The sequence below is a fragment of the Vigna umbellata genome, chromosome 8, assembly GCF_029865625.1.
Source record: "Vigna umbellata cultivar VRB3 chromosome 8, Vumbellata_1.0, whole genome shotgun sequence".
NCBI classification, from domain to species: domain Eukaryota; kingdom Viridiplantae; phylum Streptophyta; class Magnoliopsida; order Fabales; family Fabaceae; genus Vigna; species Vigna umbellata.
In genome coordinates, this window is record NC_142172.1 from 6,924,007 (window position 1) to 6,949,655 (window position 25,649).

The 25,649-nt window shown below is 34.7% G+C and overlaps 1 protein-coding gene across 1 annotated transcript; it reads right to left on the reverse strand.

Annotated features, from left to right (window-relative positions):
• Positions 1-14,901: 14,901 nt before the first annotated feature.
• Positions 14,902-19,425, reverse strand: LOC148193939 (polyadenylate-binding protein 7-like). The gene is made up of 9 exons (XM_088097492.1): positions 19,004-19,425; positions 17,626-17,744; positions 17,331-17,524; positions 16,847-17,106; positions 16,640-16,746; positions 16,370-16,559; positions 15,711-15,991; positions 15,363-15,507; positions 14,902-15,248 (listed from the first exon to the last, which is right to left on the reverse strand). The coding sequence occupies exons 1-9, from the start codon at positions 19,197-19,199 to the stop codon at positions 15,244-15,246; spliced, it is 1,497 nt and encodes a 498-aa protein (XP_087953618.1). The 5' UTR covers positions 19,200-19,425; the 3' UTR covers positions 14,902-15,243.
• Between the last annotated feature and the right edge of the window lie 6,224 nt (positions 19,426-25,649).

A 25,649-nucleotide genomic window follows, 5' to 3' on the forward strand; every position in this document is an offset into this window, starting at 1 on the left:
GGGATTGTTTTCTAGATTGAGATTGTGAGGTGATTCATATCTTATGCTATAGGTGATATTGAGTTGGGAAAGGAGAATGCATTTGAGAGGGAAGTTCTTTGTATTTTATCTTGTATAATGCTATTAATATAGTGGTTCCCTTCAACTCAGGTTATTATGGATCTCCAACACTCCTCAAATATTTAAACCTTAAACAATGGAAATGGTCACAAAAATGTCATGTTTCAAAGAGGCTCCCTCTATAGTTATTGACTAGGTTTTGCTTTGAGCTTAGGCTTGAAATTGCTCCATAGGTTTTTGCTTTGTCGAGTATTCTTTAAGCATGTTCGAGCCTTGCAATGCTTAAAGTAGGGGAACAAATGCATGTCATTACAATGAAACTAGAAATAGATCCTTGCAATGTTTTTTATTACAAAAGATTAGTCTATGAATAGAGTTGAACTTTAATGTAGACCTCTAGTTCACCTATAGTTGGTGAGCAATCTTTATTCAACTTATGTGAAGTTAAAACTTATATGTTATCGCATCTATCATGGAGGTTGTGTTTTCCACATTTATTTTATCTTAAATTGTTATACTCGCCTATTAAGGGTTATTTTTGCTTATGTAAGTTCAAATCTTTGTTTTACTGATATTTAATGCCTAAACACCTGCATGGCAATTAGTACTTTTAGATTTAAGAATCAATTACTTTCATTGGTGTGAATTTTCTTTCCTCTCTATTGTATGTGTCTGTGTTTTTGTACATTTAAAATTTTATTAGTAATTTTTTCTTTGAAATATCAGGTTTTGATACTCTTGATTGGTGCTGATGAACATATTATGCGAATGCAATGTAGTGGATTGAAGATACTAATGTGCTTGAGATGATTGCGAATAAATTCAGTTCTTCAGTAAGTATCATATGTTTTCTAAAGTTTATAGTGTAGGATTTGGATATGTCATTAGTTATAAATTTAAATTTGTTATAGAGTTTGGATGAATTAAAAGTAAGAGGTAATTGTTTAAGTTGATATGTGAGATCAATAAGTTAATTAAATATGTGCACACTGACGCTGTATGATTTTCTTTTATCATATGGAACATATGATCTTTAAATTTTATTGGTCACTGTCTTTTTGGGTGCCATCAAACAATTCTTATGTTTATCGTTGTTGAAGAACAAGGCCTCAACTCTTTTAATCGTTTTTCAACTATCTTGCTCCATCTTCATTAGTTTGTTATCAAGATTTAGAGTTGGACTAAAATCATAAATTGAAGTATATTTCCCATGATTGTTCTTAGGGTTCTGGAAAATGATGTTCAACTTAATTTCTAGCAAAAGACTAATGTGCTTCGTTTTCTAGAGAAGCTCTATGATGATTCACAAATATAGACATTTTTTTGTCAAATATGACTGTGATGTCAATTCAACAAACATATTTGAGAGGTCTGCAATATTTTGTTTTATTTGGTGTACTATGAAAAATGTGTTTTATATTATATTTATGATATGGATCCCTAATTTATTATAATTTTATGTTCTTGAACTTATTGGTGCAACATTTGTGCTAGGGTGGATGTGATTGTTTTTATTATTGCTTTTTCTATGTACTCTATATTTATATTTAATTATTGTGTTACCTATGGTGTTTCTCCGGGTGCAACAATCATAGTTTTTTTTTTTTACTTATATCTAATTATTTTCATATATGTGGTTTATTATTATATTTTTCTCATGCTAAAAAGGAAGGTCCATAGGCTGACCTTGACCCATAAGGCTTTGTGGATATTTAGCGCTATGGGTTTCTTGATAAAATATTTTTTTGTGGGCCTTTTTTGGCCTTGTAATACCTAAGAAGACTTAAGTATGTTATTAATGTAATTCACATGTTTCACAAGGTGTTGTGTAGCTCAGTTGGTGAAAGCTCTTTGATGAGTTAAGTGGTCATTTATTTGATTCCTGATTAGAGATTACTTTTTGTGTTATCCATCTATTTTATTTTAACAAGTGCAACACATGTTATTGTATGTGTGTTATACTCAATTATATGGCTTGTTGGTGGAGATGATTGTTTAAGATGAATGAATGAGAGTTTGAATAGGGGCTTAAGGAGCATTTATTATTTTTTAAAGGGCATACACAGTTGTTAATATGCAAAAAGAGAGTGCAGACATGAGAGCCTTGAGGGGAGAAAGGAGTGCATGGCTGGAAATTTGTAGAAGGATAACGGCAAATCATTGGACAACGGAAGTGAGTCTGGATAAGGTTTTGGTTGGCTGTGATATTATGTGTAGTTAAGATATTATAATTGGCCCTAGGTACGGGGAAGCTAACCTAGACAATTCCTTTGTTTATTTATGTGTTTTAATGATAATGTTCTGGAATCATTTGTTTTATGTCACTCGATGAATTTTGATAGACGTTTTATTTTCTTAACGTTCACGTCAATTTGTGATTAGTTATTGCTTAATTGATGAACTTGAATAGTTGTCATGTTTGTAATGTATTGTTGGTTGAATTGCAATGGTATACATAACTATATATTTATGTTATTGCTGGATTGGAATTGGTTGCGAGTGTAGAAGATACCATCAAGTTTGTACGTTCCTAATTAATAAATTGAAAGTTGTTTCGGTGTAGCATTTTGGTCTTGGAAAAGCTTGGTTGGTTGATTGTCTTTTGTAGAATTGCTATATTGATGATGGTCCAGATTTAAGTATGCTATATGTTTAGAATTTATCTTCTGTTTTGTGAAACTAGTGCATATAGCAATCACTGTCTTGAATTGGAATCTTGGATTTAGTGAGTACATCAAGATGGGGTTAAGGGGTATGAACCTATTGGTTTTTTTGTATGGTCTGGTGCAACCCAATTTAGATCAAATAATCAGTATTAGAGAATGACATAAATATGTTGGAGTGAAAGTTAGTCTTGTACGTTGTAAGGCTTTTTGTCTAAGAGGTGAATGTTTATGGGTTCTATAATAATTTGTTGTCATAAGCTATATTGTCCAAGTTGGGGAGGACCTTACTCTTAGATGTGATAGGTAGGTTGTGGGAAGGCTTGGGCTCAAGGGGTAGTTTTCGTAGGTTAGTGTTTAAGGTATTGTTTTTGTGTAATAGGGGTTGTTGTGCGCGTTAGTACAGATGAAAGCCTGGTTAATGTGTACAAATAGTGTTTCAATATTGACGAGTATATTTCCAGTGATTAATTGTTATCAAGGTTAATTTCATGCCATAATAGTTGTTATATTATTATTGTCTAGTGTTTAAAGAAGCGTTGCAATTACTATAAGGTTCCTAGTCCAATGTTTAGTGACTAAAGTGTTTTTGATCATGTTCTAGTTACTTTAGTGGTCACATTTAGTTGTTTAGTTATTATAAACCAATGTCTACTTGCTAGTTAAGTTATTTTCCAACGTGTTCAATTGTTATAAGGGTCTTTTTCCATTATGTAGATGTTATAAGATTACTTTTCCACTGTTGGTTTAGTATTGCAGGTGCTTAGCTATTTCCAGTGAAACAATGATTTCCAATGGTCACGTAGTAAGTTTCTAAGCATATAGGGTCTTACCAAGCTGTAAAAAATTATTGTAGAGTAGTTTAGAGTGGAAGCTCAAATCCATAGGTTCAAGGTCGAGCTAGTCGTGCTCGAAGCCGGGTTGGCCAAGTTGGGGTGTTGGTTTGGCTAGGTAGGGTGTCATGGTCAGGTTGTTCGAACTTGGTCGAGCTTCTTGGCCGAGCTCTTAGGGTGTTTTTCCAACCTTGTTTTGAGGGTTTCACTAATGCAATCAGGGGAAACAACAGTGATTGTTTTCACCAATACGCAACAGTTCGAGAACCGAGGCATATTCAGGCGAGGCAAAACGTGGTAGACTTTTTGCCTTGGGTCAGACCGAACCATAAAAGATTAGGATTTTGTCTCGGTTCAAAGTTAACCAAAGCAGTAAAGTTTTTGATTTTTTTTTAAGTTTTTTTTGCGCAGGACTTTATGCCTCGGTTCCCTTTGAATCGAGGCAATATGTCCCCCTATACTGGCTCAATTGGAACGTGAACCGAGGCAGTAGGGTCCTTTTTTTTTCTTTTACTTTCGTCAGCCTTTATGCCTCGGTTGAGGACTGAACCGATGCCATATGGGTGTTTTTTGCTTCGGTTATGGTCACAATCGAGGCATATTCTCCTGTTTTTTTTCAAGAAGAACATGTTTGTTTCTGCAACATTCCCAACTACAGAAACAGACCTGCATATAATTTTACAGCCAGAACAGTCCAGAATAATCCACAAGCGTATATTTTGAATGAAAATTATATTAAAACATAAATACATTGAAGGTAATCATAAATCAACTTCTTAAAAGCATAAATCAATCCAATGTAATCATAAATCAATTTGAAACATAAATCAATCTAATGTACAAAGTTAAACTAATAGTAATCTACAAAAGCATAAAACAACTTAGAAGCATAAACTTAGAATTTATTATATCCTAATATCTACTACATACTATTATATAATTGAATTACATATTTAGCTAGTGCTTTCCTCACGAATTTAAGTGTCTTATCTAGAATTGGAGCAGTCACATTGAATCTCTGCATAAAACACAATGATTTCAATTAGTGTATATGAAATCTAAACTATAGAGAAAATAAAATTCAAACCTAAATATTACCGTGTGTCATCCACTGGTGTAATGTGCACGAATAGTGGTCATCATCCAAAACATGACGTAGTAACCACATTCATATGATAAAGAAAGTTGCTTTAGCATACATTTAAAGAAAGTTGCAAGGGAACTATTAAAAACAATTTCTTTAGCATACATTTATATAACAAAGAAAGTTGAAACATTGAGGTTCTTACCAATCTACTACATGTCTAAGAGGGCTGGGAGGAGACTTGTGCAATGAACAAAACCAGACAGCAGTGTTCTCCGGTATGGAGATTATAAGTAGCTGCCAATGACGTCTGAAATTGGTAATAACTTAATTGTCATATACCAAAATTAATAAATGAAACTTTAAAGTTAACAAACTTCACCTATCCAAGTATATAAGGGAGAAAATATATCTCCTTCCCCATTGCAACGCAGCTGGTGATGTATGTTTGGATATCATCAAATTTATTTCTTTCATGTGTCATAGAGGGGTCAATGAACCCATATACATCATTCAACCCCTTCTTGTTACTGACATCAAACCTATACCTGAAATGAAGAAATGTTGTGATATAAGTAACTTGATAAGAAAGAATTATATAAAAAAATTCTCATAAACTTACATCATCCACTGCTGAATGAGTGTAATATTAATTTCTTCTCTCCCCGACGCAAGCTCCCTAACATCTTACTGATGCAAGTATAATGGCATCTGAGGTTCTCTTCCAAATGTAGTAGAATCCCACTGTACAATCATCGACACATATGAAATGATGTTAGCAAGCTCGTTTAACGCACTAAGAGGGTCGTCCTCAAATAAATGAGTCTTATTTGGTGTAGGACTTCCCTATTGACCTGTCTGTTGTTACATGAAAAAATTATTATGTTATGACGTCAATAAGAAGTAAATATTAAAATTGAGAAGTATATAGTAGGAGTGTTTACCGGGGGGTCAGATACATCACCAACCAAATGTCTAGGCCAGGAGACGAAGGACTTAAATGCCTCTTGCACAGTGAAAAACTCATATGTAGGCACACGAAGAACGACATCTGTACGACAACTTCATCCACCGTGACTTTGACCTCATCTTCTGCTAGTTGTACACCACGCACTACAGTGGTTGTCTCATAGATTGTGCCACGAGCCACTAGCATGGTCCTGATATCAGAGAGAATATATAACTGACATGGACGAGTGTCGTCCATGTCGTCCTCTAGGGCACCAGCAGTTGAGCAACTTCCTTTGCCGCTTCTACCTGTCAAATTAAATGTTAGGTTATACAAAAAGTAAATTAATAAACAAAAATGATTATTAAGTTTACCTATAGGGGGCACAACATGTTCCGCTACAGGAGATAGCGGAGGAAGATTGCCATAATCCTCAGAACGCTGCTAGAACTGGTGCACAACCATTTCAGCAACTTCATCATACAACTCTGTCTAGACCTTCTTTGTGATCTCATGTGTCATCTCTTTTCTGATGTCCTCATTCATGTTTTCGTATGAATATGGACGCGAGGAAGACCCAAAGAACTGTCGTATGCCTATGCCAGTCCCAGCAGCACGCACCCGTCCTGGGTGCTCAGGTCGTTCAATAACTGTGGCAATAATATCCTAACGACCTTCCTGTGTGAATTGACCTTGGAAGCTCTACTCAACCAAGGAGTCCTGTAACATAACAAAACTTCAAAATCATTTGAAAGATCTATGTAATATATATAACCAAAATGTTGTAAAAATATGAGAAATGACATCTTACAATTCTTTCAGATATCTCTCTCGCAAAGTCGGAAGTGTAGGAGCATGATGGTCTTATACGGGCTAACTTCCACTTCTCATGCCGAGATGGTGGTGAGGGAGGAGGAGGAGGTTCACCATCCTCAGAAAGTGGAAGTCTACAATCTGACTTCTGCTTCATTATTTTTTCCTCAAGCTTCATATATCCACCACGAGACAGTAGGTGTGGATTTTTATTCAGAACACTTATTCTGTGCTTTTGACCTTTTTTCCTGTGACAAAATGAAACAAATGTCATAAAAAAGAATTATGGATAATGAATTGAATGATTTTACCTACACTTACCTGCCACGTCTCGGATGAACGTAGCTCTACAAACTGACGTCATGTTTCTTCGTCAATTACTGAATATTTGGAACATGGAGTTTCATTACTTTTTGGTCCAAATATATATTTGGACGTCAATTTTGTCTTAAACCCTCGAAATCTTTCTGCAATTGCAGATAAACACCTATTCTTTAAGCTCTCGACATTTGGGATATCAAATTTCATCTGCAATAAAGAAAGTAATAACCTTATATCAATATAATTAAACTAGAATTTGGAGCAATATTGATTAACTAACCAATAGATCTTGTCAGATAAGATTTTGATCAACCTCAGATACATGGTCAAAGGATGGAGTAAGTATAGAGATTTGATCACGTGCTAGTACTCCAAGGTAAGACCTAAATTCATTTGCATTTGGCCCATATGCTAAGCCAGCGACCACGTCAATAATGACAGGCGTCCTCTCACCTGCATTTCTTCTAAGTTGAAGTTGTCTACACCTTGTCACTCCTCTAGTGGGTCTAGAAGTGGGGACTTCATCCCCAAACGAATGTGGTGCCTCAGCCATATATCTGTCAAAATAAATAAGATGAAAGATTAATAAAAGACTTATAAAATAACAAACAGATTAATAAAAGATTAACAAAAGCCATAAATTTTTACATAAACATGAAATTCATACATAATCATATGGATTGATCATATGTATATTCCCTCATTGTGATCTTCCTGAATTGCTTGTATATCATCAATTAGAGGGTCGTCATCCAAATTTATTGTCGTTTTAAATGGATGGTTGTCAGCAATATGAAGATTACTTAGATTTTCTTCTTTATCTTCAATTTATCTTTTTCCTTGAAGAGCAACATACCAATGGTCAGACGCAAGATCTTTGACATAAAAAACCTGGCTTGCTTGATATGCCATGATAAATTGTTCCTTTCCTATAACCAACCTTTCGAAAATCAACAAGTGTCATAACAGATTCATCTATTTTGACACCACTCTTATTGTCGACCCACTTACATTTGAAGAGTGCAATGGAAAACTTAGTGTAACCAACCTCCCATATCTCTTCAATTCTACCATAATATATCATGGTTCCAATTACAGGATTTTGATCTTTGGATGTGGAAAATTATAGCGACTCAGCTTCTAGACTGACGCCACTATTTTGTATTGTGCTTTTATCATCCAAAGTCTTTGTATAGAATGTGCAATTATTAATTTCATAGCCTGTACAACATACAACATCAAACTTCAAACCATTTGCTAGCCATAACAAAGTCTTAGAAGACCATGATTCTTTCAAAACTTCAGATTTGAACCAGGATAAGAATGTTCTGTTATGCTCCATCAACTGTCATTTCTCTGATTGTCTTGGATACTTGTCCTTTACAACGACTTTGTGTGCTTCCAAAAATGGAATCACTTCATTTCTGTTGTTTAATATGTACATATGTGCTTGCATCAAATATTCACGACTTTTCGTCACCACATTTACACCTCAGATACTTTTACTTGTAGAACATATATTCAACCATGATGTTCGAGGGACTCCTATCGGATTTGCTTTAGTCATATAATTAGAGCAAAACTCGATACTTTCTTCAGCAATATATCTTTCAATCATTGAACCTTCTAGATGATATTGATTTTTTGACGTACCCTTTCAAAATCTTCATATAACGCTCAATAGGGTACATTCATCTTAAGTATACTGGTCCACACAACTTTATTTCTCTGACCAAATGAACAAGTAAATGCACCATGATGTCAAAAAAGGGTGGAGGGAAAAACATTTCTAGCTGACACAAGATGATGATAATTTAACTTTGAAGTTCATCTAACTTTGTAGGATCGATGACTTTACTACAAATTGATGAGAAAAATGAGCACAATCAAGTTATGGTCTGCCTAACTTTTTTGGGCAAAATTCCACGAAATGCCACCGGTAACAATTGTTGCATTAAGACGTGGCAATCGTGAGACTTGATTCCAACAAGCTTTAAGTCCTAGATTGACACTAAGCTCTTGATATTTGAAGAGTATCCTTGTGGTACCTTGATACTCTTTAAACAAAGACAAAAACTTATCTTCTCTTGTCTGAACATTGTGTAACATGTAGGGGGAAAATAAGTACGCTTACCAATCTCTCTTGGGGCCAACTCTTCTTGGATCTTCATGTTAACCAAATCCAAACGCGCATTCACTCCATCTTTTATTTTTCCCTGGATGTTTAGTAGTGTATCAATCAAGCTATCAAAAACATTTTTCTCTACATGCATGACATCTATGCAATGTCTAACATCTAAATTTGACCAGTATGGAAGATCAAAGAATATTGATTTCTTCTTCAGAGGGGTCGTTACAGAAGACTTCTTGGATGTTTTCCCAAATACATGATGTACTCTATTAACTTTTTCAAGAACTTCAAGTCTAGTAAGTGGAGTGGGTGCATTGTCTTTCTCTTGTTCTCCATTGAATGCTTTCTTTAACCTTCGATATGGATTATTAGATTGTAAAAATCGCCGATGAAGCATATACGTTGTCTTCCTTCCGTGTTTTCTTCACATATAGGACATGCTTTATGACCCTTCACACTGTATCCCGACAAATTACCATAAGTTGGGAAGTCATTAATGGTGAAAAATAACATGGCATGCATCATGAAAGTTTCTGAAGCAAAGGCATCAAATATTTCAACCTCATCAACCCACAACAACTTCAAGTCTTCAACTAGTGGCCTGAGATAAACATCTATGTCATTTTCAGGCTGCTTTGGACCAGATATCAACATTGACAACATCATGTACTTTCTTTTCATGCACAATCCAGTAGATAAGTTGTAAATTATCAGTATAACGGGCCAACAACTGTGATTGGTACTTAAATTACCAAATGGGTTCATTCCATCAGTAGCTAAGCCAAACCTAAGATTTCTACATTCTTCACCAAATTGGGGGAATTCTTGATCAATATTTTTTCATTGCTTTGAATTAGCTGGATGACGAAGCAGCCCATCAGTTGTTCTCTCATCTGCATGCCATCTTAGGTTTTTAGCGTCTTTGGGATTCACGAACAAACGCTTAAGTCTGGCCATGAGTGGAATGTACCAAACTACTTTCAAAGCAAGAACCATTCTTTTCTGTGTGATCACTATCTTCACCATTGTTTTTTGACTTGTATTGTGATAACACACATTTTGGACACTTTATCTAAACTTCACTCTCATTCCTATATAATATGCAATCATTCGGACATGCATGTATCCGTTTATACTCCATACCCATCGGATAAAGAATTTTTTTTGCATCATAATTACGAGTGGGTAATGTATTTCCATCTAGCAGCATTTCATCAACAACGACAACAATTCTGTAAAACTCTTATCAGTCCATCCATTTCTCACCTTTAAATTCATGAGCCTTAACATAAATCGACATACAAAGGAGTCTCTGCATCAGTGGACATCGTTGCATACACATGCGCTTGGGCAAAAGCTTCTGCGCCAACATCGCGGATCATGTCCTCTAAGTTGTCTTCTTCTGGTCGATCTTCCATATCCATGGAGGAATCATATACATTTGTAGTTGGAGAGACAGTTGGAAAGTCTGTTAATTCGTCGTGCCATATTCATGTTGTATAACTTCGTACGAAACCATCACAGATAAGATGTTCCCTAATATCAGTTGTGTTCAACTTCCTCCCATTCAAACAGTTCACATAGGGACATCTAAACTTGACTTCATCATCACCACTTGTACTCGCATTACGTTGCGCAAACTCTATAAATTCTTCTACCCCTCTCTCGTACTCAGTGTTGATGCATGGTAAATTAATCCACCCTCAATCCGTACGCATGTTTACTGAAATTGTTTACACAATTTCAATAATCTTGAATCATCACTTTGATCGTGTTTGTATTCAAGGTGTGACCCTATCCCATTCAAGAAGATTCACTTTTTTTAGTTTATTAAACATATAAATTTTTTAAACAACATATCTAAAATTTCACGAAATTTTGTCAGCATTTCGCATTGGTCTTCAGGTTACACGAAATGAAAGTGATTATAAATCACAATCAAATATGCACCTGAAGATCAATGCAAAACACAACTGCAAAATTTCATGAAATTTATGACATGTATTAATAAACTATGAAAAAATTATTACTCTTCTTAAACTGTTCAACCGGACAATTCAAGATTCAATACTTGTTTATTACCATCTCCTATATTCATTTGTAAATAGTACATTTGTTCAAAAAATCTAGAGATAGTAAATAATTTTTGTATTGAATCTCAAATGGAAAACTAAGGCTAATTGTAAACAACAATATATATTCAAGCAAACAAATAATTACAGTATTGCTACCGCGTTTTGATACGCTTCAGTTTTAATGAAACCGAAGCGTAATGTGCGAGTTTGAATCTCCTTTTTTTTATTAGTGAGTAAATCATTTGTTGGACGAAAAACTTATTATGAGAATTTAGTGAGTTGGGTCGAGCCTAACTACTCAGGAAACTCTATATTTGTTAGGTTAATTTTTATATATTTTTCTTCTAACACTCATTCGTTAGGCGACCACTCAACTAATTATGGATTGTTGTTTTATTTGATCCGATCTCTCTCAGATTTTCTTAGAAGACTATAAATACACCTTATATATTTATATGTTTGTTTATATTTATTATCAAATATGTAATAATATAATTAATAGTATATGCTAATTACAATGGTTACTTTTTTTTATATGAAATTACATAAATAACGATAATATAAAATAATAAAAATTTATATGATTATATCGATTTTTCTTTTACTTTATCCCTAGATATGATTATTGCTTTTCTCAATAATTAATGCACCTATAAGAATTTTCTAATTTGTAAGTTCTCTTTTCATATCTTAGTCCGTCAATTTACTTAAGTTTTTTCCCATGATTTAAATCTCTCATCTATCATACTATATACATTTCAGTCATTATTGTTAATACTATTAATTGTGATTATTAGCTTACGGTCATAAAATTTTGGGATACATATATGAAAAGATACTCTTGGCTTCACTTGAATTCAGGATCCTACATTGTAATAATTGCATAACATTTTGGTCTCTTCCATCCGCTGCAATCACTTCCTAACTTTCATCTCAACTTTCTAAACATCTACATAACATCTTTAATTGTCTTAATGCTAAAATACTAACAAATCATATTATAAATTGCATTACCCCATTTAAATAGTAAAATTCTCATCTCTTTTACTCTCTTGATAATGTGCACTTTTGTTCCAAAAAAAATGCACCACGTAGACATTCCTTTCTTCATTCAAACCAATATCAATCACCACAGACAAATAAAAATGTAAAGGGTTTTAAAAACCTACCGTGGCGGCAAAGGACGGCAGCAAAGGCAGCGGAGTGGCGGTGGAGCGGCGGGAACGATGGCGGAAGCAACGCTTGGAGAGAATACTCTTGTAGTTCGCGCGAGAAATAGAGCCACCCAACTTGGACAACGCTTCACCGGAGACAATGGAGGCGAAGGAGGGGGACGAACTGTGGCGGCACAGCGGTCGATGCACGGAGAAGACAACAATGGCCAACCCGCGAGAGAAATCGAAACAGAGACCTTGTTGCGTGACAGAAATGGAGAACGCCTCAGGAGCACTTCGCGTTTGGTGGTGCAGGTTCGCCTAGTTGCAGCAGTTCGCGTTTGGTGGTCGCTCTGGTCGAAGAGAAAGAAAGGGGAGGTCGCTCTGGTCGAAGAAGAAATGTAAACCCTTTTTTACGATTCTGTAAAATAAACCAAAGAGATATTACCTCGGTTTCACGAATAACTGAGGCAGTACGCAAGCTACTAAAGTGGTTCAACAAAAACCCGATGCCTAAACAGCTTAAAAAAAATTCAAAATAAACCTATATGCTTTGGTTGGCTTCCAAACCGAGGTAGTAGCCCATTTCGACACCGGTTCTAGAAAAACGAAGCAGTCTATGTGGACAGATGAAAAGCCTGAATACACAGACTTTTATGCTTCGGTTGGCTTGCAAACCAAGGTAGTATCCAGTTTAGGCACCGGTTCTGTGAAGAACCGAAGCGGTATCCCCATCACGAAAAGGTAGCCAGTCTGACTTGTAGAGTGGAAGAGAGTTTTATGGCTTGGGTGGCTGAGATAACCGAGGTAGTATCACGTTTTGGCACCGATTCCTTAGTAACCGAAGCATATAAGTTCCCGTTAATTACAAAAACGCCACCGCGTTTTAATATGCTTCGGGTTTTCCAAAACCGAAGCGTATTGGGTGCGTTAAAAAGTTATTTTTTTACTAGTGTTTAGAACTCAGTTTTAAGTGTGTTTTTTAGGTTGGGCAAGTTGATGGACATAGGGGCCGAGTTGTTTAAGGAAGTGGTTGAGATCTATGGTTGCATGATCGAGTTGTGTTATGTTGTGCAGAGTTGTGTTCTAGTGGTTGTGGAGTATGGACTTCAGGCTAAGCTATTTGGTAGTCTATGGGCTGGCTTTAGATGACTCTTGAATATTAATGGTGCATGTCTTGGTAGTTGTTTGGTTCCATGTTATGGAGGACGAGTCTACTCATTGTACTTAGTAAATCCTGAGCTTGGTGCTTTTGGTAGTGCAATGTGAGAAAGAGGTATTTTCAATCGTACGATGCGGGAAGGGGAATGGTGTTTTGTCCCGACTCTAACTTGTTTACTGAGTATAGTGCCTGGTGTGTGACACACCAACGTTTTTACTCCTAAGTCCTTGAGGAGCAGTGAAATAGGTCCTTTAGTCATGAGGTTGGGACGACTCGAAGCACCCTGTTTGAAAAAGCAAGTGTGTGAGGTTGGGTACAAGGGATAGACCAATGTCCTACATTTTGAGAATGGTAGTGGTGATGATGAATGTTTGGTTTAGTATGTTGTGTTTACTGTTATTCTTAAAAAGGATAAACTTAAAAATGAAAAAAAAATTAATATTGTAAATATTAGTTATTCTTTAACTATTTATTAAATGACCAAATAATTAGAAATTATGAAAAGATAAAATTAAAATAAAAAAATAGTATGAAAAAAAATAATACTTTAAATATAAATTATTACTTAATAGTAAATATGTTAAAAATAAATTAAAAAAACATTTTAATTTTGGTTAAAAGGTATCTAAGGATACACATTAAAAAGAAGTAATTATTTATTTATTCTAAAAATCAACTAATTTTCATCATAATTTTTAAGAAATGTTTATTATGGATTAAATTGATTAAGAAAAGAATTTACATTTTATACGTAACTGATATTTTAAAGATTGATAGGCACATTTCAACTTTCGGAAACTAGTGTTGCTTAAGAACTAAAATAATAATTTATCATCAAATGATGAAGTTGAAATATATTTTCATTGTTATGGTAAATCAATTTAAAAACAAATCAAATAGAGAAAAAAGGAAGTAAAATAATTCTTGAGAGAAATAATTTTTATATAATCGTGTAAACAATTTGTAATGTTAATAAATATGTATTATTTATAAATAATATTATTTTGAGAAACAGAAATAAAATACATTTTTCTAAATTTAACTTTATTAAATGATGAAGTAATTAGAAATAAAAAAGAGATGAAATTAAAAATAAAAATAAAATAGTATAAAAAAGTAATTAATACTTTAATTATAAGTTATTCTTTAGTAATTTTTCAAATGACCTATTAATTAAAAATTATAAAAGAATAAATTAAAAATGAAAAAAATAGTATTGAAAAAGAAATTAATATTTTAAATTTAAGTTATTCTTTAATAATAAATATACTGAAAATACATAATAATGGTTTATTGTGGGTAAAGATCAATTTGCTCAGTGATTTTTGGACAGGTAAAAGTCACGTAATTTTAGTGTTATCAAAACATATTCTATTCCCACCCAAAGTCACTGAATTCATTCTTGAATATGATTTAATGTGTTTTATTATTTTAATATATTAAAATATCTTTCAACATATTTAATCAGTATGTTTGAAAGCCTGAGTTAAATCACCACGAACATAAGCTCTAATAGTTTTAATCAATCTTAATTTATTAAAATAGAACGATTGTAAAAATAACTAAAATTTCTTTTTTAATGAATTAATATAGAAAAAATTTGCACCAGCGAATATAAAATCAAAACATAATGCTACACGAATTGCTAAAGGCGTATTGATGAAAGACATTATTTATTAACAAAAAAGTAAGATGAAAATTCATACAAGAATCCAAGATTATTCATGTAATCAAAATTCTAACAAAGTTTACCCCGAAAGATACCATCAGTTATTCACTATCAATACTATGACAAAGAAAGAAGAGTTCCCTTTCCGTTTATTTCTATTTTTTTTCTTTTGCTATGCAAAAATCATTTATCAGATATCTCAGTTATTGGAAGCTTCTACCACGTCATTTATCAGATATCATCTCAAGGTTGAAATCGTCAACAGAACACAACAACACGTCACTTACGCAGGAAGTGTCTCTCCATAAGCATTCCTGGAATCTTCGCAGCTAAGCTGTGCAAGATAACATAAATCATTGCAGTTAAGAATTACAAAATGCAAAAAACAAAGAGGTAGTGCATGGTGTCTTGAATTTCTGAAGAAATAGGTGAAGAAAAAGAAGCAAACCTGTCAGGTACTCTCTTGAGTCCATCGCCTGATAATAGTGTTGCAGTTGCGGGATATATACACCAGAGTGAGCTTTTCCCACTGAATTTGTATGCCCATTCATTCTTCCCCTATTTAGCCTATGATTCCTATTAGTGCTAGGAACCTGAAAATGAGAGAAATGAAATATAAATTTCATGTCTAAGACTCATTAGTTTGACAAATGATTTGCATAAAGGAATAAAAGTTAGAGATACCTTGTAATGATATAGCTATTAATTTTTTCCAAGTAAATATTTTTCCCAAAATAATATAAAAAGGTAAAAAAAACATTAATTTTTTAAAGTTCTTCTGTAAATTCGCACTCACAATAGGAACCTGTGATTGTTGAAATGATCTAGTAGGAAGCGTAAAGTCATTAGTCCTCCATCCTGGTCCCAATCCCAGAGGTTGATACAAAAGCCCAGATTGAAGCATATGTGAAGTAACATTTGGATAGAAGTAAGATGAAAAGCCACCAGGGATAACTGCAGCAGAAGATCCGTTCAATCGTGCTTGTTGTGGTGCATAGTGGAGCTTCAACTGTGTTTTCCTATCCTCTTTCCTCTGAGCGAAAGCAATATACAGTGGCTTACCATGGAACATGCATCCTGCAGCATGTAACAGCATTTTAAATAAGAGCATAAACAACGTAATAAAAGCAGTGTTTTCAAAAAATGGTTCTAAATGGAATACGTGTTCAAATTCATTGAAGTAACATGGATGTAAATTCTCGAGATCAGAGCTTTAATTAAATATTGGTATTGAAAGGAAAAAACAAAAGACAACATATAAATTATAACTGATCTTTCAATCCCCCAAACTAAGAAAAAAAGTTTGTAATCCTATAAATGTATATACAAATCTTGTGTCCTATTATTGAAATGTTATAGCAAGCACTTGTCCCCTGTTTCATACTATCTAGCTAAAAACAGAACATGGTCGCATTCAATCCTATGACCTTACAATAATACATCGGCAAAACTCACCATAAAAAGTGCTCACAGCTTTATTAGCCTCCTCAGGGTTGGAGAAGCAGACAAAACCAAACCCCTTGCTTATCCCTTTTTCACTTCGCATAACTTTTACAGAAGTTATTCTGCCACATGAACTAAACAGATTTCGTAGTTCTTTTTCACTAACAGCGTCATCAATGTTCTTCACATAAAGGTTAGAGCCCTGGAAGTTAAATGAAGACATTGTCAGAAGAAAAAAAAGGAATTCACAAGTTAAACGTAAGAGAAAGGGCATGGAATTACCTTTGATTTCAGTATTTGCTCCTTGCGTTTTTCCTCAAATTGATTATGCAAGATCTGCTCACGTTCAGCCTTCTTCTGTGCCCTAGCAACATAAAGATTCTTTGAACCTACATATGACAAATCAAAAGACAGATATGAATTAATATCAAAAAAGGAAATTTTGTGAATAAACACCACTTGTATACATTGAAAGGGTAAAAATACTACCAAATTGCGATCCATTCATTGCTTCCATCGCCTTTCTAGCATCATCTGGTCTATCATAGTTAACAAATGCAAAACCCTTGGATAGCCCATTGTCATCCTTTGCAATAGCCAAGCTAATAATTTTTCCAAAAGTGGAGAACTTTTCCTGAAGAAGTGCTTCCGTAATATCCGAATCCAAGTTTTTAATGTACAAATTTGTATACTTGGAATCATTACCAGGCACAATGCGGTCACCTTTTCTGACAAACTTCCCAACATATCTATTAGAAAATTAGACTCAGATTAATATTTATCTTAGGCAAATATCTGTACAGAAAGCGGATAAAGCATAGCGTGGTGCATAAAAAACTAGTTAAGGAATCAATAATGAAAATGTTATCGAAAAATAAGTTGGAAATCAAAGCGTGGTGCATCAATAACAAGTTCTAGTAGAGCTCCCACTTTAACTAGCATTTGCCCTGAAATAATGAAGAGCTTTACATACATCTGCTTGTCTCTCACAGTAGAGCCATTCAGGTTCTCAATGGCACTATTTGCAGATTCCTCTGACTCAAATTGAACAAAGCCATACCCTTTGCTCTTCCCATCGTCATACACGACTACTTTGCTGGACAAAACATTCCCATATTTTTGAAATAAATCATGTAGCACCGCATTATCTATTGATTCTGCCAAGTTCTGCCATGGTATTGAACAACAGAAACTTTCCATTAGAATTCACTTCAAGCAATAATGAACCAGAAATGAATTAACTATTCATACCAAAGCTGTAGATATACCTTAACAAACACATTCCCTCTGCCACTTTTCCTTGCATTAGGATCGCGATGTGACCACATGACCCTCATCACTTTTCCAAAGAGATAAGAATTATTTTTAACCTTGATAGCTCGAATTGCTACACAATAAGCATACCAAGGTTAATGGAATCAGACTACGTCAACAGGTATAAACATGCCAAGAGCAACAATAACCCCAGAAAGCACATTCTTTACTCTTTTCAGAAAGCACAAATACAACTAATAAAGTGAAATTGAAGTAAGCACTGTTGCTTCCACGTGAACAAACTAATTTAGGAAATTGAGTTAGTAAGAACCTTGTCTTAAACCGTCAAAGATAGCAATCAATACGCTCTAACTTTTTCAAAGAGAACATCTTGCAGTTAATGAAAAAATTACAATTACAAATTTCAAGCCACACAGTATAACACAATTGGGTCAGAAAAGTTTAAGCAAGAGCACAGCCCGAAATCAAAAATACTTCCACAAACTTAAAATCCTTTAAAACATGTCTTTAATCTTTTTTTCACAAAGAAAACTGATTAAAATTACAATGAACAAATCATAAGCACTACAGTTTAATTAAACTCACTTGTGTATATAACTTTTTAACAACTACGTACTTTAAAACCCAAGAGATTACCATTAAAACTAAAAATATGCTAGGCAACCAGAGATCATTTCCCGGAATTTATCAAATCATAGTTTAGTGTGTATTGTCTGAATTCTAGGCAAATTTTCTCGACACATAAAATAAAACCGAAAAAAGCTAGTTTCCCTGCAATCATCGACATTGCAGGAAATCGCAGATAAATAACCACAATTGCAGTTGCTATGCAGCCATAGATAGCCCAAGAGCCTAGACGCTACGACCAAAATTGCATTCGCTGACCACTTTATAAAAAAATAGTTTTTACCTCCATTCCCACACGATAAACACGCAAGAGTCTTCCAAGATTAGCGTTTCTTTACAAAAACAACAATAGTATCAACTTACCCTCTGAAGGCCAAATCTCAAATATCAAACTACGTACGAAGAAATGAAATACCCTAGAAAACAAAACACTAATTCGAACTAGCAATATTTGTACATCATTCCTTTACCACGTTATCGCCATCGATAAATAAAAATCCATGTAACTAGCAATTTCCAAGATCTCTCTCTTGAAAACCTAAAACAAAACACCAATTCAAACTACCATGACACGTTAGTGTAAAGATAAATTAAAAAGAAAAATCTCTCTCAAAACGCAAAGACGAACAAGAACAATCAAAGAAACGATAAAGAAAACCGCAGAAATTCAATGTATCTAAGCAATTGTTAGTCGTGAATGTTACTATATATGAATATCTCAGAGAGATAGAGAGAGAGAGATACCGTCTTGCTGAGACATAAAGTTGACGTAACCGTAACGGAGCGACGTCCTCGTCATGGAATCCCTGCAGACGCGAACAGAAGAGAGGCTTTCGAATTCCCGGAAGGCTTGGAATAGTTGGGTGTCGGTGACGTCAGGGTGAAGATCTCCAACGTAAAGTGAAGCCTGCGTGGCGGCGACCGTCGCGGGAACGGCCATTGTTGGATCGAAGAACGAGGGAGCGGTAAAGAACGGAAGATCGAAAAGGTGGTCACTAAAACCCTTCCTCGAACGACGGCGTTTTCTTTGAGAATCTTGACAACAGACTGAGAGTGCGTAAACGCAGAGAGAGAGAGAGAGAGAGAGAGAGAGAGAGAGAGAGAGAGAGAGAGAGAGAGAGAGAGAAAGACAGAGAGGAGGTGGTGCGACTGTGTGACTCAGTGAGTGTGAGGATCTTGCATGCAAGCAGACGCAGGAGGATCGACCGTTCAGTATTAATAGGTGAACGAATATGGAATTATGATCACGCGCTTTGCTAGTGCGTCACTGCACATCGATTTTATTGTTTTACGTAAGTGTAATTTTTTTATAATTATTTATACAAGAAAAAAATGTCAAAAAGTGTATAAAATATGATAATAATGTAAAAGAGATAAGAGAATGTTTTATGAAAGGTACATCATAAATATTATTCTATTTTGTTCTGTGTAGAAAGTTCCAAATTCAGTTATGTTTTCACTTTTAATGAAGCATTTATTTGCTTTTAATATGTCCTCAAACTAATTATTCATGGAAAGAGTGAGACTATTTTATTAAGTTTATTTTAAAAAAAATTATATTTATTATAATTTGAATTACTTTAAAATTATTCTTATATATATATATATATATATATATATATATATATATATATATATATATATATATATATTTGAAGGTTTGAAATTTTTTGTTTTACTCATTTGCCATTTTACATAGTTCAAGGTCACGTTGATTATTTGTTTATTAATTATACTTAAGAATGAAAAAATAAATTCTCCGGTATAAATATGTGTGGGTGGAATTAGTTAGACATTTCATATGGTTACTTAAAGGCAAGAAATACAGATAATTTTTTTGTCATTAATGGTATGCTTCAATATTAATAATTATATACATAATAATATTCTCAATAAAAATTGTTTAGTGGGAATTGAATTTATTATAATACCTTTATACCAATTATTAAATTTAGTATTTATTGTTAAATAAAAAATAATAGATAATAGTTAAGATGTAACTTTTTCTTTTTAAGAATATAGTTGTCTAAATTTTATTATTTGATTATAATTTGGCTTACCACGGAACAATTAATATAGCAAGAAAAATAAATTACATTCAAATTCTTTAATGTCCAAAATTTACTATGAAACGACATAAAAAGGTAACTAAGCTAATATTTTAAATTAAATACTTATATTTATACATATTAATCGTTACATAAAGTTAATGAACTAATTTCTTCTTAAGCTTTTAAAGTGGAAAGTGAACGTGAACAAGAACAATATGAGACTAAATAATATATTAGGAGAAGCTATTGATCACAAGTTTTTTTAACAATTCATTAAAATTTAACTAATATTATCATGAATGAAGTTGTTAAAGTGATTTGATGGAGAAAACAACACTGCTATAGTCTGATTTGATTTGATTTAATTATGTATTTTTATTTAAACTTATCAATTACGATAATTTTAGATTTATTTAAACTTATGTTTTGAGGACTATTTTATTTACATGTATATACTGGTTTTATTCACTCTTTATTGTCTTTTTATATTTAAAAGTGTTGGAAAACAATCGACTTGTAAGGAAGATAGACTCTAACCATAGTTATATATCATGTTAAAAAGTGGACTTTAAGTCAAATTCAATCCTACAAAATCGACTTGTGTAAGATAAAGTTTGCACTCGCTTATATATTATAAATTGGTCTTATCTTGAGTAGATGTGAAACTTTCAACAAAAAGAACAAAAAATATTAAAACTAAAACTTAAAAAGTCAATTTTTTATTATTTGTATACTTATGTAAAATTCTATTTTACCACTTTTTTTTTGGCACTTGCTTTAATTTATATTTATTATTGTTTATGTACGGTGGTTCTCGGATTCAAGGTTTATTTTCTTCAACATTTGTATTATGTGTGGTCTCATATAATTAAACAAAATAAGGAATACATTCTCTTAAAAGAAAAATGTAGAGACGAAGATTCTTGAAAAATTGTTTATTGTTAATCTTGATCTTCATTTTGTTATAAAACTTAAGTTTATATATATATATATATATATATATATATATATATATATATATATATTATAAAATTCTCTCCTTTGTTTTGGATGAGTTTAGGTTGATCAAGCTCATGTCAGTCGAGCTCACGTCGACCGAGCTCGTGTGGTGGAGTTCAAGTGGCTAAGCTTGTGTAGCCGAGCTTGTGTGACTGAGCATGGTGTGTGACTGGTTTTGTTGGTCGCTCCAACAAACTTGTAGGTCAAGCCTTTCTTTTGCAAGACACGAGATTTCTTTTATACTTCGTGTGTGTTGAACGGTATCGTCAAACCATAAGGTGTAGGATTCTTCTACATGTCATGGACCTTAGGTCGATCTCATATCTCATCCCCACTCTATAAATAAAGCAGTTGTGGTCATTCCAAATACACGAAACATATTTGATGAGCTCTCTCCTTCACATTGAAACGTTTAACTAGCTCTCTCTCGCACAATAAACATCATGAGATCTCTCTTTCACTATTCAACATCTTAAGCTCTTCCTCTCATGAATCACCTTCACTAGCTCTCTTTTTCATACAGAATACATGTAGATTTTGTTCCCTCTCGTCTCTGCTCTCCCTCTTCTTCATTATTCTCAAATATCCTTGGTTTATTTACTTTTAAAAAAGATTGCTTGCTAGTTCAGTTATCACCAATTTTTTTACGCAACACACCAAGGATATGTCCTTGAGGACAATGGATTTACACCCATCAGGAAATTATCGTTCATGATTTTTGCTAGCATTTTACAATACATTTTTCTTCCTTTATAGTATTGCATTAGATGCACGTGCAAGACCTATGAGATACTTAAGAGGTTCCACTAGTGCAGGAAGGGGAAATTGCATCGGTTAATTTTGCTTATAGGCATCGGTTCTGCAGCCGAGGCATATACGAACGAGGTAAAAAGGAGGTGGCTTTATGCCTCGGTTCTGAACCGGGTTAAAACGATATCGGATTATGCCTCGGTTCTTAGATAACTGAGGCAATAACTTGTTTTTTTTTCGGAGTCCACTTCTCCCTCTTCCTTGCACAGTCCACTTCTCCCTCTTCCTTGCACAGTCCACTTTTCCCTCTTCCTTGCACAGTCCACATTCCACAGTCCACAGTTCAAGCAAAACAAAACAGACCACGGTCCAAGCAAAAGGGTTATTGAATTTTCCTTCCCTTTCACAGAACCAGATCTCAAAAATACAGAACCAAATATCAGAAGCAAATCTCAGAAGCAAGCACTCCAACAGCAACTACACTAGCCTAACAAACAAAAACAGAGAGGCTCCTGTAAGGCCAAACCATAACAAAGAGAAGAAAAGATGAAGGTTGATGCCTCCCCTTCTCGCAGAAACGCCACCGCTGCAGGACGCCCTTGCCGCGACCTTGCCGCCACCTCGCTACTGTCTCGCCGCGGCTTCGCCGTCATCTCGCCGCGGCCTCGCTGCGGCCTCGCTGCGGTCTCGCCGCGGCCTCGCTGCCGTCTCGCCGCGGCCTCGTTGTCGTCTCGCCGCGGCCTCGCTGCCGTCTCGCTTTGACCTAGCCTCCACCTCGCCTACACAGAAACTATCGCGATTCATTCAACCCTTAGATCGGCGAGCCTCCCATCATCGCCGCCGCGGTACTCGTCTCCACCATCACGCCTCCCCTCCGCTATCGACGCCGGCCACCATCGCGCCTCTCCTCCGCTTTCGACGTCGGCCACCATCGCACCTCCCCTCCGGAGCGCAAGCTGCTTTAATGGAGGAAAGAACCTCCTCGCGCCGTGGCTCCCAAGTGGGAGAAGAGAGATTCCCCTTTTCTATTGCGAGAGTTTCTGCTTCTGCTGCGAGAGGAAAGAAAATCGTTTCGTGTAAAATGAAAAAGGAGATACGAGTGTAGGTCTACGATAGGTAATAGGCCTCGGTTCTCTTTTAACGGAGTCAATACCCCAAAACACAGAACTCGGTTCCACCTTTAACCGAGTCAATAGGCTGGAATGTGTGCTATATGCTTCGGTTCTCACTGAACCGAGACATATAAATTCATCAAAACTACAAAATTGCCACCGGTTTCTGATAGGCTTCGGTTTTTCTTAGACCGAAGTCTATTAGACGAGTTAAAAAGTATATTTTTTACTAGTGTTCAGTAGATTATGTCATTAAATATATTGAATTTCTCTATGTATTAGAAACGTATAGTGATGATATTTGGATATCCGATTTAGATCAGACAAAGTCCATTTTTGGTTATGTTTATTCCTATGGTGTGTGTAAAAGTTCTTTTTCTTTCAATCTTTCTTTCTTATCTTTTGCAATATGTGAGAGATTGTTATAAAACATGTGTGTGTATATATATATATATATACACACACACACACACACACATACACACACACACATTAGTACAAAAAGTACATATAGTGTCACCCGCATAACGTCTCATAATAACAGAATAACCAACATAAAAAAAGATCGGTGGAAGTTTTGTAAATAAAATAGCATTAGACGTCGACTACTAGTTCCCTCAACGTCTCTATGCACTAAGACGTCGACCCCCTCATACCAGACGTCAAACCCTATGCCAGAACCTGCCAAACAAAAATTGAAAGGTCGTTATTTTAGCAATTAGACATTAGACTTAGTAGGGGTTGATGCCTCTATGCACTAAGACGTCGACCCCCCTCATACCAAACATCAAACCCTCTGTCAAAACCTGCCCAATCAGAACTGAAAGGTCATTTTTTTTTAGAAATTCGACGTCAGAAATACTTGACGAGTTCTCTCCTTCACACAGAAATACTTGACTAGCTCTCTCTCACACACAATAAACATCTTAAGCTCCCGTTCTCATTGTTCAACATCTTGAGCTCTACCTCTCACGGATCACCTACACAAACTCTCTTTTTCATACATAATACGTGCAGAGCTCATTTCCTATCATATTTGTTCTCCCTCTTCTTCACTATTCTCAAATATTCTAGTTTTATTTACTCTTAAAAGAGATTATTTGCTAGTTTTGTTATCCTTAAATTTTTTTGGGAAGTTCTTGTTGCATCTTGGGAGACTTAACCAATACGCCGTGGATAAATCCTTAAGGAAAGCGGATCTACATGCTTCAAGAAATTATTCTTCATGATTGTTATTAATGATTTTTTTGCAGCGTGTGTTTAGCCAAAATATGTGATGACTCTATATCTAAGCTTCCTTGCATTAGAAATAAGGAATGGATGAATCTTGGCAAAAGCTTTAGGAAAGTAGGAGTATGGTGGATTGAAATGGAAGGAGTGAGTATTTGTTAAAAGATATTGGGCCAACTCTTAAGGAAGAAAGGTTTAGAATAATTGTTGAAAGGCTTTTTGTAACATCCCAAAAATATAGTATAAGTATATAATAGAGTTATCACGTAAAATGATACAATAGATCAGTCATCTACTAATTAATAAAGTATTAACAGTACAGTTATCCAAAATAATCATAAAATTAAAACTTTACAGAAAAACGCCTAACGACCAAAACTATAAACACAATCGATCGGTCCAAAATCAAATCTTCCCATGACCGATCGGTCATAATCTACACCGCGGGGTCCTCCCTGTCCAACGCCTGCTCCACCGAAACTTCACAATCCTCTGCTCACATCCACCGGATGATCATTGCACAAAAGAAAATACGGAACGACAACATCACAAAACAAAAAGTAAGGGTAAGCTAATGTAAAAAAAATCATATGAACATACAATCCAAATACACCGAACAGATAAAATAATTAAACACAAATAAAAAAACATATAACACATATTGACTGACCACTTTAACCGACCTTCTGGACTAGTATGAATATGTAGCTTTTTGCTGTTCGTGCACTCATGGGTGTAGTAACTGGAAACCCATCAGCTGCCACACGAGGTTAACCTGTTATCACTCACCGTAGGACCCTCCCTCGGCTAGGGCCTTGTGCTATTCTCACTACATGACTTACCCATCTCTACTTGAGACTTGGTAATCATTAGAATGTCAGGATGAACGTCGTAGATTTCGCTATCCATATTCATACTATACCACCACTTTGCTTATCCGATCACTGAGACATTCCTCCTTGGAATTCTCTTTCATACCTTTTGAAACATCATACTTTATTGGAATTCTAATACAATAGATCATACAAGATATATCACCACAACTCTAATAATCAAACCGAACCAACCAATGAAATCAATAGTAAAGACCGAATAACTTTTCATAGAACAGAACCGAACAGACAAAAACACAACCTCTGAGTATGATCGAACAAAAAAACACTCACAGCACGTGATCATGACCGAACGGTCCTTTAACAAGAAATACTCGAATACTATCCTAAAACAATTGAAGGGTCGAAAGCTAGA